Here is a 13,932-nt window from a genome sequence, read left to right on the forward strand (position 1 = left end):
CGTCGTGCGCCGAATGCGCCGTGTTTTGGCGGCCGCGCCGCACAAAAAAAAGTTACATGTAACTTTTTTTGTGCGTCGTCTCTGCCATTTTTGACCGCGCATGCGAGGCCGAAACTCCGCCCCCTCCTCCCTGGACATTACAATGGGGCAGCGGATGCGATGAAAAACTGCATCCGCTGCCCCCGTTGTGCGGCGCTTCCACACTATGCGTCGGTGCGCTGCAACGTTGCATAGCGACGTGCAGTGCACGACGCTAGTGTGAAAGTAGCCTTACTGAATGAAGTTGAAAGGATGAATAACGAAGCACACTCTGGACCCTACTAAGTGAAGTCACTAATTCTAAGAATGCCTATGGAAACCCTGCTAAATGTTTCCGGACCTAAATGTGCAGTCCAGTATCACAGATGCATTACTAGGATTGGAAGAACTCATACCTGTTCCTCGAAAAGGACATATTTCAGGTGCTCCTCCTGCTCCTGAAGACCAGCACCTTCCAGTATCACAGCAACACTGTGGCTTTGGTAGGAGCTGAGGGAGTTGATTGATACAGCGCCCATTAGTTACAGATGTGAAGCAATACCCGGGACGAGTATCTGCCATTAAGAGAAAACATGTATTACCGTTGTGAGTACAGAACAGGATATACTAATAAAACCATACGCTAAAAAAACATGAACACAGATTATGATGCTCACCTATACATCTTGATCCATCTGGTGATGTGAAGAATCCTAGGGGACACTGACAGAAGTAGCTGCCCACAGTGTTTGCACATTCACCCGACTCACAGATCCCAGGTATAGTACTACATTCATCAATATCTGAAAAAAAAACATATCGCAGTTTATACTGGCTAAACATATGCCAAAGGAACATTCATTGGCCACAATTCTAACTAATAAAAGTCTATGAACACTCTTCATGAATAGAAAGTCCTACCTATGTACATATAACCAAAATGATGCCAAGTGTGGTATCAACCTACTCTTAATCCCCCGCCGTGCTAACATATATGTTTTGCAGAGCCACAGAAATGTAATGTGTAAAAAAGTAGTATAAAAAGCAATATAGGAATAAACCTGGGCTTGGACACCTATCTCAGGACCTCTTATTATCATGGGAGGATGTGCAATGAATACTAAGTTATATATTCATTTTCAGGCTTTGCACAAAAGTACAGTCAACACTTAAATGTTGCAATTCCTGCATGAAAGAAAATACGTACTTGACAAAGCCCAGAGGTACTCAAATAATTCCAAGCGAAAGGTGTTAGATTTTTAGTAATCTGGGCAAAACTCAGTAGTAATTCCTGTAGTTTAACAGTAGCGAATGTCCCAGCGACTCCCCTAACTCTGTATTAGCACTGAGCAATAAAAGAGTCCATAGGGAACATTAGTGGTTTAGGAAAACACATCCATGGTTTGCGAAATAATGCAGGATATGTATTCATTTGAAACCTCCCTGGCTCATGCACTTCTCTGCTGACATACAGTAGATCATGGCTTCTTAAATGGGATTGGTAGGAAATTCCACAAGCAGTGTTTTGGCTGAATGTAAACTAAACATCACTAACCTATGCACAGCAAAAGTCGTTGACTCTGACATCCATGACGCCCAACAGGTGCTGGCTTGTCTAACATTTCAGGTTAGTGGAAATGCACAGTGAAATTCAGAGAGCAATTCTATAACTAAGGCTGGAAACAGATGATGCATGCGGGAGCCGAGTGTCAGTGCACTGTGCTCCAATCCTGTGCCGCATGAGAGAATCGCAGCACAGGTGCGCAGGAGACGGAGAAAGTAATTTCTCCATCTCCTCCATGGCCTGACTCGGCGTATATCGGACAGTACTGGGAAGACGTCCAAGTGCAGTCTGAGTTCACTCACACCCATAGACTTTTATGGGTGCGAGTGAGCCGAGTTTCACTGCCAATCGCAGCATGTGGGATTGTTCCATCATGCCGAATTGGCATGAGAAAATAATGGCATATGTGATCTGCCCCATAGTATAATATTGGGCCAAGTGCTATACGATGCTTTATCACATAGCACTCGGCTGTCTCATACGGTAGTCTGACCCCGGCCCAGGCTAAGACTGGCCCACAGGGTAACAGGGGAATCCCCCGGTGGGCCCATGTGCAGATCGGGGGCCCCCACCCCACTGTATGGGCAGTACTTGGCATAATTCAATTGATTCTGTACAGAAAAAAACAACATCTCATCATTCATTATTCAAACTACCCAGATTATTATTATATAGAGATATAGGTAAATTTGTGAACGAGGATAGCGTAATATTTGTATGCAAATGGGCCCCCAAAGTCAGTGTTACTGGTGGGCCCTTGGCACTCCAGTCCGACACTGCCCGGCCTAATGCCAAGTTCACACAACCATATTTTTCATCCAGAAAAAATGGCTGATTTTTTATCTGTATTCTCATTCGAATGCATTCCTTTCTATACATCAGTAGGGAATGCAATTTACAAGACCAAATACAATTTCCTTTGTTAAGAATTGCAATATATCCATAAAAACCAGATGCAATATGGATGAAATGGGATGGATCTGATGTTTTGGGTGTACCCATAGTTTTGAATGGGCATAGCTCATCTGAAATATGAAAGCATACATTTTTTCAGGTGAATATTTTGTCCATGTGAAAAAAAACCAAAACAGTTTTCTGATCAGCCATATTGAATAAGATTGGTCCTAGAGCTGGCCGTGTGGTGTCAGTTTTTACCACAGAGTACTTGGATTGAAAAAAATGGTCAAAGGCTAACGTACAGTATAAGTGTTACTATCCAAGAGAAACAGCATTCATTTTCTGAGGTGACACCCTTGTTGGATCATTTTTTTTTCCCTTAAGCAGGTAGACTGTCTGAAATTTCTTTATCTATTGAGTTTTGGTAAAGGATAAGTTAAAAACGGATAAAGTTTGGATGGAACTCCGGAAGGACAACGTTTATCTTCTGTGTTTCATCTGTTTTACACAGATCCCGATGGACTTTAATGTCTGAGTCTGATACAGAAAACAGATGAGACTAGGACATGTGTGTAAAAGGAGAAAAGAGGACTGGCATAGTCAAGGAATGAATAAAATCTTTAAGCTTTATTTCACATCAGTTAAAAAAATTAAAAGCCAAATGATAATAGTAAAAAAGATAATGGTAAGAAAAAACACTAATTTTTTAACCATTAGCATGTGGATTTTAATTTTACAACTGATGTGGAATAAAGCTTGAAGATTTTATTCATTCCTTGAATGTGCCAATCCTTTTTTCTTCTTTATATACATTCACTGCCGGTCAGGGGATTTGTAATGGCACTCATCACGATAACGGCAGGACTCATTCTTAATGCACGGTGAGCAGCATACACGTTTTTTGAGAGTAGGACATGCTCTGAGTTTCACGGACCAAAGGCAAGGATCTGTTATTAAAACTGATCTACAGTATATATATGGATCAATGGAATTCTATGGGTTAGTGTGCACACGGACGTGTAACATGGATGTGTGAATGGGTGAAAAGAGGATGTCTGCAGATGAGATGATTCATTTTATGCTATGTCTTTGATGTGTTACAATGAAGAGGAGGATGAATGAACTCATGGAGATCAACATCCGACACTGCGGAGACACCATCACGTGTTTCTCAACGCAGTGATTCTAGAGCACTGCCCCCATCCCTTATGGGAAATATGCAAAACAGAAGCTGCGGAGACACCATCACGTGTTTCTCAACGCAAGCAATGACCAGCCAGGTCTTTGACCGGGAAGGAACAACCACGGGAAGGGCAGTCTCCAATGAAGGAAACCACCTATGCTAAAACATGGTATCCATCCACATACAGCTGTTTCGGGGTATTGCCCCTCATCAGTGTGGAGTAGGAAACTGGCTGGTAGGAGCAATGCATAGTAAAAAGACTATGAAGAGGAGGATGAATGAACTCATGGAGATCAACATCCGACACTGCGGAGACACCATCACGTGTTTCTCAACGCAGTGATTCTAGAGCACTGCCCCCATCCCTTATGGGAAATATGCAAAACATGCAAAACAGAAGCTGCGGAGACACCATCACGTGTTTCTCAACACAAGCAATGACCAGCCAGGTCTTTGTCCGGGAAGGAACAACCACGGGAAGGGCAGTCTCCAATGAAGGAAACCACCTATGCCAAAACATGGTATCCATCCACATACAGCTGTTTTGGGGCATTGCCCCTCATCAGTGTGGAGTAGGAAACTGGCTAGTAGGAGCAATGCCTAGTAGAAGACTGTGAAAAATGAGGATGAATGAACTCATGGAGATCAACATCCAACACCTGTCTGGTCATTCATCCTCCTCTTCATAGTCTTTTTACTAGGCATTGCTCCTACCAGCCAGTTTCCTACTCCACACTGATGAGGGGCAATACCCCGAAACAGCTGTATGTGGATGGATACCATGTTTTGGCATAGGTGGTTTCCTTCATTGGAGACTGCCCTTCCCGTGGTTGTTCCTTCCCGGACAAAGACCTGGCTGGTCATTGCTTGCGTTGAGAAACACGTGATGGTGTCTCCGCAGCTTCTGTTTTGCATGTTTTGCATATTTCCCATAAGGGATGGGGGCAGTGCTCTAGAATCACTGCGTTGAGAAACACGTGATGGTGTCTCCGCAGTGTCAGATGTTGATCTCCATGAGTTCATTCATCCTCCTCTTCATAGTCTTTTTACTAGGCATTGCTCCTACCAGCCAGTTTCCTACTCCACACTGATGAGGGGCAATACCCCGAAACAGCTGTATGTGGATGGATACCATGTTTTGGCATAGGTGGTTTCCTTCATTGGAGACTGCCCTTCCCGTGGTTGTTCCTTCCCGGACAAAGACCTGGCTGGTCATTGCTTGCGTTGAGAAACACGTGATGGTGTCTCCGCAGCTTCTGTTTTGCATGTTTTGATGTGTTACAGGCAGTGACCGTTTTTATTAAAGGTGTATTCCATGTGTCAGGGAAGAATGAGGAGGTCACCATTAGATGGCCATCAATTGAGGATTTAGGTGACTTTAAACGGTTATTCCCAACTCCAAGATCCTATCCCGATATGTAGTCGGTGTAATAAAAACAACATTAGTACATACTGTACCTCCAATTAGAAATGGCTATGGTTATGAACACTCCTATTGTGGTAGTTACTCAGTTGTTAGTGATTGTAAACATGGATACCTAAACTACAGAAATGCCTGCACATGGGGCAACCGACATAGTGAATCAGAAGAACTATACTACATTTCTAATTGGAGCTATTTGTTAAGATTATTATTATTATTATTACACTTACTACATATTGGGATAGGATCTTGGAGGTGGGAATACCCCTTTAATTTAATATGTACAAGTCATTAAGGAAGTCGCCTTACTACAATTTTGCTAGGCTTCAAAAATCTCTGGAAACCAAATGTTATTGCCAGTAAAAGCTCCGGCTGACTGTACAGTTTCCCTCAAGCAGAACTGTGCTATTGCATTTTAGACATTGAAATAACAGTAGTGGCACTGGCGTAACTACCGGGGTAGCAGCCGAAGCAGTTGCTTTGGGGCCCGGCCTATATAGGGGCCCGGTCCCCGGCTCCGATCGGCGCTACCCGGGTAGTGCAATTAAGTACATACTCACCTCTCCTGCATGTCTCTTGCAGCCCCCCCGCTTATTCCATCTTCTCAGCACTGTTCGTCCTGCTTTCAGCGGCCGCTCATTACATATGCGCATATGTAATGAGCAGCTCATTACATATGCACATATGTAATGAGCGGCACAACGTGGACACTGAAAGCAGGAAGAACAGCGCTGAGATGGAATAAGCACTGGGGGAGGCTGCAAGAGACATGCAGGAGAGGTGAGTATAACGGGGGGAGCCATATTCACCTGTCCCCCGTTCCACCGTTGCGCATCGCTCTGCTGTCTTGCTTCCTTTGGCAGTGACGTTCAGGTCAGAGGGTGCCATGACGTAGTTAGCAGGCGCCCTCTGCCTGAACAGTCACTGTGCAGGGCCGGCAACGCTGAGGAACAGCAGCTGCAGCAGCAGAGACGAGGTGAGTATATAGGTTTTGTTTTCTTTAATTGAGACAGCGGCAGAAGCATTGTAAGGGGCCACTAATGACCGTGCAGCATTACAAGGGGCCACTAATCACTGTGCAGCATTACAAGGGGCCACTAATCACTGTGCAGCATTTCAAGGGGCCACTAATGACCGTGCAGCATTACAAGGGGCCACTAATCACTGTGCAGCATTACAAGGGGCCACTAATCACTGTGCAGCATTACAAGGGGCCACTAATCACTGTGCAGCATTACAAGGGGCCACTAATCACTGTGCAGCATTACAAGGGGCCACTAATCACTGTGCAGCATTACAAGGGGCCACTAATCACTGTGCAGCATTACAAGGGGCCACTAATCACTGCAGCATTACAAGGAGCCACTAATCACTGTGCAGCATTACAAGGTGCCAATAATCACTGTGCAGCATTATAAGGGGCCACCAATCACTGTGTAGCATTATAAGGGGCCACCAATCACTGCAGCATTACAAGGGCCACTAATCACTGTGCAGCATTACACGGGACTACTAATCACTGCAGCATTACAAGGGGCCACTAATCACTGTGCAGCATTACAAGGGGCCACTATTCACTGTGCAGCATTACAAGGGGCCACTAATGACTGTGCAGCATTACAAGGGGCCACTAATCACTGTGCAGCATTACAAGGGGCCACTAATCACTGTGCAGCATTACAAGGGGCCACTAATCACTGTGCAGCATTACAAGGGGCCACTAATCACTGCAGCATTACAAGGAGCCACTAATCACTGTGCAGCATTACAAGGGGCCAATAATCACTGTGCAGCATTATAAGGGGCCACCAATCACTGTGCAGCATTATATGGGGCCACCAATCACTGCAGCATTACAAGGGCCACTAATCACTGTGCAGCATTACACGGGGCTACTAATCACTGCAGCATTACAAGGGGCCACTAATCACTGCAGCATTACAAGGGGCCACTAATCACTGCAGCATTACAAGGGGCCAATAATCACTGTGCGGCATTACAAGGGGCCACTAATTACTGCAGCATTACAAGTGGCCACTAATCACTTCAGCATTACAAGGGGCCAGTAATCACTGTGCAGCATTACAAGGGGCCACTAATCACTGTGCAGCATTACAAGGGGCCACCAATCACTGTGCAGCATTACAAGGGGCCAATAATCACTGTGCAGCATTACAAGGGGCCACCAATCACTGTGCAGCATTACAAAGGGTCACTAATCACTGTGCAGCATTACAAGGGGCCACTAATCACTGTGCAGCATTACAAGGGGCCACTAATCACTGTGCAGCATTACAAGGGGCCAATAATCACTGTGCAGCATTACAAGGGGCCACCAATCACTGCAGCATTACAAGGGGCCACTAATCACTGTGCAGCATTACAAGGGGCCATTAATCACTGTGAAGCATTACAAGGGGCCACCAATCACTGCAGCATTATATGGGGCATATGTTATTATGGAGCATGTTATAGGGCCACCATTATTCACTGTGCAGCAATATTAGGCATATTTTTGTATGGAGCATTTTATGAAACCCATCATGAACTTTATGGAGCATCTTATGGGGCCTATTTTATTTTTGAAATTTACCAGTAGCTTCGGCATTTTCCACCCTAGGCTTATACGTGAGTCAGTAAGTTTTCCCAGTTTTTTGTGACAAAATTAGGGGGGTCGGCTTATACACGGGTCGGCTTATACATGAGTATATACGGTACATTGCTGCAGCACTCCGGCGGGTGCTGTGGCCAACGCTGTCTTGGGGGCCCGCCAGCCCGGTGTGTGTAGTGTAGGGGATCCGGGGCCCCGGTGGAAAAAAATGTACACTATGATTTCGCAGCCTACGCTGTATTTCTGTGCCTGCTGTGCGGAGCGAAGCACATATTGGGCCCGCCTCCCTGCCTGCAGCCAGTGTATTGCTTCAGACTAGTTCAGTCCCACCCCTTCCCTGAGCCCTCGCTGTCTATTAGCTCTTTGCAGAGCTGCCTGCCGCATGGAGCTCTGGGAAATGTAGTTCCTGGAGGTCGGTGTGCGCGGAGGAAGGCAGGCAGCCCTCACTGTCTCAGCTTAACTAATGCCAGGCCAGCCACTCAGCCAACTCTAGCATGCATTATCGGTAAGAGGGTGCGTCTTGAAGGGGGTGCATCTAGAAGGGGGTGTGTCTTTAAGGGGGTGTGTCTTTGAGGGGGCCCCATTTAAAAGTTTGCTATGGGGCCCAATCAGTTCTAGTTATGCCCCTGAGTAGTGGGTATGTAAAAAAAAAATCAGATAATACTAAAAACAATGTGGCCCAAAGTCCGAGTGCAAACTAAATGATAATTGTTGTTGTAATGAAATAAAGGTTTGGACATATGTAAACTAGCATACAAATCCATGACCTCTCCGAAATACGCATATGGTAAAAGAATGAGTAGAATATGGATTCAGAATTTTGAAAATTGTTAGCGTCTAAAGGCTTGTGGTCACCAGTGGGCACCAACTATCTGAAACAACCATCAATATGCTCAGTACCCAGCTGTGTTTTGCCAGCGAAACATTTTCCCACAATGCCGCATTGTGGCTAATCCCGACCCCTTACATGTTTGTGGTTGGACTGGTGACCACTGGAAAAATATTTGTGAGAACCTTGGTTCTGGACGGTTTCATTTGGAATAAATGTTTAAATTCTCTTGATTGTGTCTAACCTCAAAATTCAAATGAAAGCCACATGTATCATGGAGATGTGGTCCACAATGCAAAAATGGAGTCTGTTATACAGTTTACCCTCCAGATTACACCTCCAATAACGGCCGTGGTGAGAGACCTGTAATTTACTCAGCACAACATCCATACTCTAGTCTATATTTACTAATCTGTGAAGGCAACATTACATATTACTACAAATGGCCAACTGGTAAACCACTGCTATCTGTACTCTGTAATTGAGGTCAGGCAAAGCTTCTCGCCTGAGGTGGCAGATAAGCCTTGAGTATATTCTGATACCCGTATTTTGAAGTTACATGGTAAATGTCAGAAATGTTTATGTCTCATGTATCTTACCCTCTTTCTGCCACGGCCAATTTTAGTTTCTGCACTTTTGATTTTCCGCCCCTTCTTTCAAGAGCAATAATATTTTGAATCTTCTATCATCATATCCGTATGAGGGCATTTTTTGTGGTACAGATTGTAGCTTTGATTGACACCATTCATTTTTATCACATAATGTACTGAAAGCTTGAAAAGTATTCCAAGTGCGGTGAAACTGGAAAAAATACATCACTACACCAATACCAAACTTAAAGTTTTTCTTATATTTTAAGAGTAAAAACTACTGTATACTGCTCAAAAAAATAAAGGGAACACTGTAACACAGGATGTGGTATTTTAGTGTTCCCTTTATTTGTTTGATCAGTATATGTTCATAAATTTTGGGAAAAAAATTGATCTTCTGTTACCATTTTCTGATATTCTTAACTTTATTAGTTCTCTGGCAATGGACACTATTGCAGTATATGGACAAAATGTAAATCTCAAAATCTTTGTGCCACCTTGAAGACTGGGGTTTATAGGAGGACAAAGATGACATCCATGGGAGGCTTTTTGCAAGCTTCCAGCTGCCCTGTCAACACATTGGCACTATACGATCATGTCGTGGGATGGGATGGGTGGGTTTCATGGTAACACAAAAATGGTAGCCATGGGAGCCTGCCGCAAGCCACTAGGAAATACCAATCTGTTGACACCCCTGGATTTCTTAGCAGAGGGCCAATCAGTTTTTCTTTTCGCTTACTCTTCATTGCAATGTTATTCACGGATGGAGGACAAATGCCATCTGTGTGGTGTCCCTAATTTTAACTAACCCATACACTTGTATTGGTAGTTTTCATCCATGGTGCCGGACAATTCTCTTTGATTTTTGCATAAACATAAACCACTGACATGTGAATAGCAACAATGGGTAAGTGTTCTATCTGTGAAAAACACAGATAGCTGTACATGAACAGACGTATGAATAAACCCTTAATACCTTAAAAAAAAAACGAAACTCAGAAAACTATGATGGAATTACATTTTTGTCACTCTGTACCTCACCTAAATTTTTCTCTATTTTTCAGTACATTATTTGGAAAAATGAATTATGTCATTTAAAACTTCAATTCATTCGGCAAAAAAAAACCATGTACTCGGAAACAAAAGAGGTAGTGCTCTTCAAAGAAGGGGACAAAACAAAAATAATGAGAATTTATTTTTGTCACAAGTGTATCACGTCCTCCTGGGAGATCTGGGGTTGCACGATCTTTATGTACTGTGAATTGCAGATCCCATTTAGTCCCTGTGTTTTGTTTTTCATTTTAAATAGACTTTGCTTCCTTTGGCACTGAAGAGGTTAACAACTGTTTGTATGGTTAGAGACATGTAGTTCCATCTCACAGCTGCTCCTGAAATGTTAGTTTTCTCTATATATAAAACCTGGCCAGACCTTCTCATCCCTGACTGCGAAAGTTTTACTTCCTGGCTTGCTGGATTTGGTGTGCTGGAGTTGGAGTTTATAGCTGCTGCTGAAGATTGTTGTTTGTTGTTTTAGGGTGTATGTTTTCTCCATTATCCAATCCTATTTGGTATGTAACTTACTATCCTTCCCTTTATTCCTCTCTACCTCTGGTGAGTGTTTTGTATTTAAGTTGCTTTTTGATATCCCTATTTGTCTTACATGTATATTACACTAACATATCTGTCCCAGGCCTCCCGGGAGAGGGGAGGAGACAGCTTAGGACATTAATAAGAGCATAATAAGGTTGGAGACTCAGGCCTCTCTACCTTTAAGAGTACATCTGGGACAGGGATAGTTAGGGTCCCAGTTTGAGGCCCCCACTTCCTTACCAAAGATGAGGCCCCCACTTCCTTACCAAAGACCGTCACAGTGTGACAATTTTCTTGTTCATATTCCGGCATCATAGGGACATATGATGCTCTTAGTTCTATATTCCTCACTAACACTGCTCATACAGGCACCATGCACTCTCTGCCATGTGCATGAGGCCTAACACTAAGTTATTTAATTTTTGCGCACAAACTGTTACTGGATTGTACAATACAAACTGCGTGCATTTTTACAGCAAACAGATCTTTTAGAACTGATGCGACTAGTACACTTAGGACTCATGCTCACTTATGATGAAATCGGACAAATTCAATCCGATAAAAAAATCGGATTGAATTCGGACCAATGTTAATCTATGATGGTGTGATCATCTGCGTTTTTTTTTTCCAGCTCGGATCAAGAAAAAATTGCAGCATGCTACGATTGTCATCAGATAACGGATCGCATCCCACAATAGAAGTCAAAGGGTGCAATAAAAAATCACACAGCACTAGAACAGCAATCGTACCATGCGAGTGGTGTGTGATTTTTAGATTTTTAAGCACCGGTGTTCTTCGAAAAGCAGGCAATTGAGACCATGGTTATTGCCCCCCCAGCTAAAAACATCTGCCCCCAGCCACTCCAGAAAAGGTGCATCTGCACCAATTCCGGCACTTAGCCTCTCTATTCCCACTGCCCTGTAGTGGGTGGCATATGAGGTAGTAAGCGGTTAATGTCACCTTTGTATTGTAAGGTGACATTAAGGCTAAGTGCACACGTTGCAGAAAATTTCTGCACAAAAACCTGAATCCCTTCCCAGAAACCGCACCTATTTTTCCGCGGCGGTTTTTGCGTGGTTTTGATGCGTTTTTGATGCGTTTTTTACCGCAGCGGTTTCTAAATGCATGGAAGAAGCCAAAACCGCGGAAAAATCCGCAAAATTAATGTGCATGCTGCGTTTTTTACCGCGATGCGGTTTTTTCGCGGTAAAAAACGCATCAATGTGCACAAAAAGTGAAAAATGCATAGAAAAGACTGTGCAGCTTATTTTTAGCGGTTTTATAGAGGTTTTATAGTGAAAACAGCCGTAAAAACCGCTAAAAAAACACTGTGTGTGAACACAGCCTTAGCCTGTCTTAGTAATGGAGAGGTGTCAATAAGACACCTATTCATTACTAATCCTAAAGTTTGTAAAGGGTTAAATAAACACACACATGCAGAATAAAGTATTTTAAGGAAACGAAAGAACACACAGTTTTGCCGCTAGTCACTGAGGCTACGTTGCCTCACAGCCTGACCCACAGTGAACTCTGGAGCGTGGGAGAATGCCAGTTCATTTTCCCACGCTGCAGAGTTCAGTGCGGATCAGGCCGGCAGGGAGGGCAGACTCAGTGACGTCAGCGTTTGTCTCTGAAGCAAGCGCTGGCATCATCTCATTCATTCTTCAGTGGTTTACAGCCGGGGCGGTCGCATTAGCACCGCTCCCAGTTGTAAACTGTACATGGCCCCAGATATGGATTACGCCGTGGGACTGTTCACCGGACAGGTATATCGTTGTTTTTTATTTATTACAGGAGATTGAGGGCATTGTTTGGATTAGCAGAATAATAAAGATGGCAAAACTGTGTGTTCTTTCATTTTATCAAAATACTTTATTCTGCATGTGTGTGTTTATTTAACCCTTTACAAACTTTAGGATTAGTAATGGATAGGTGTCTTATTTCTCTATGTAAAAGCTCATGTTAAAATCGCATTGCAGTCTGATAGCAAACGCACTGCATTCGGATTTAAATCGGATGCTAGTTGTGAAAAATCGGATTGTACTCGCATAAAAAATGAATGAGACTCGCATGACAATTGCATTACACTCGCCTGACTCTCCTGTATCAAAATCGGACCGATTTTTTAATCGCTAGTGTGTCTCTGCCCTTACTCTGAAAATCTTTGGCAATTGCCATAAAATTCTGAAATTCAAATGAGCATTTTAATATAAGGCAGGGAAGAAAAAAATTTATATAGCAATTTTTTTAGTGGATTTTCAAAGTAAGTACATCAATTTCAACATCATGTTTCTACTGAGAAATCTGGTGAAAGACAAGAAAAAAAATGCAAAAAAAACGCCATAAAATAAATTAAACCATAACATATTTTGTGGTGGTTTTATGAGGGTCCGCATACCTGCATAAAACCAAAATATATGCTAATGTTCAATTCATTTTTTTCAATCTTCACATAACAATGGCATCCACTGGGTATAATCCTTGCTAATAGTCTTTTGGATACTTCTGAAGTTTGTCATAATAACTGTGATAATGGTTTCTAGTGTCAAGGTACTAATCCTGCAAGAAATAGTAGGAGACTCTGAGCAGATGTCAGATTTTTACAGCAGTCATCCGTTGGGTCCCTCTGGTCAGTCCACAATACAGTACAGTATGCATGTCAGAAGACAGTTGGGGCCTCTCCTGGCAAAGAGTCTTGTAGATGTTTCCAGAAACCCCTCCTAGGATCACATCATGTAAGAAGGGAACACGGACCCACAAAAACACACCGTGAGGACAAATGACACTGTAATCTCCAAGCAGCTGCACTTTTCCATCCCAGCCCTGTGAAATTAATCCTCTGAAGACCGAGCCTCACTCAGTTTTCTTTGTATCATAATCCAGATTACAAGTGTGCTGTTCAACATGTGCAAATAGCTTGGGTTAAGGAAATGGAATATGAAGCATATAAAAGTCCAATAATCAGTAATAATGACGCGGGAAACTGACTAAGATGTTTTATGATTTCTGAACAAAAGTGAACTGGATTAGTTATACTGATGAGCTTGGAAACATCTTACCTTCACATTTTTGTGTTATTTCATTAAACTTGTGTCCAGCTGGGCATTTGCACTCGAAAGATCCCACAGTATTAATGCAATTTCCTCCTTGACACATCCCAGGGATTGCTTGGCATTCATCCACATCTGCCCCAAGGAAGGAGAACAACGAAAAACACAAAAGGCTGA

General features: G+C 43.2%; 1 protein-coding gene across 1 annotated transcript in view; it reads right to left on the bottom strand.

Annotated features, from left to right (window-relative positions):
* FBN1 (fibrillin 1) overlaps positions 1-13,932 on the bottom strand; it is a 373,121-nt gene that overhangs the window by 151,930 nt on the left and 207,259 nt on the right. The window contains exons 8-10 of the mRNA XM_073568456.1: positions 13,765-13,890; positions 696-821; positions 435-593 (exon numbers count right to left, since the gene is read on the bottom strand). Of these exons, the coding sequence (XP_073424557.1) occupies positions 435-593; positions 696-821; positions 13,765-13,890 (411 nt within the window). The remainder of the gene's footprint in view (positions 1-434; positions 594-695; positions 822-13,764; positions 13,891-13,932) is intronic.

This window comes from Dendrobates tinctorius, unplaced genomic scaffold, assembly GCF_039654945.1.
Source record: "Dendrobates tinctorius isolate UK_male_01 unplaced genomic scaffold, ASM3965494v1 ptg000022l, whole genome shotgun sequence".
Taxonomy (NCBI): domain Eukaryota; kingdom Metazoa; phylum Chordata; class Amphibia; order Anura; family Dendrobatidae; genus Dendrobates; species Dendrobates tinctorius.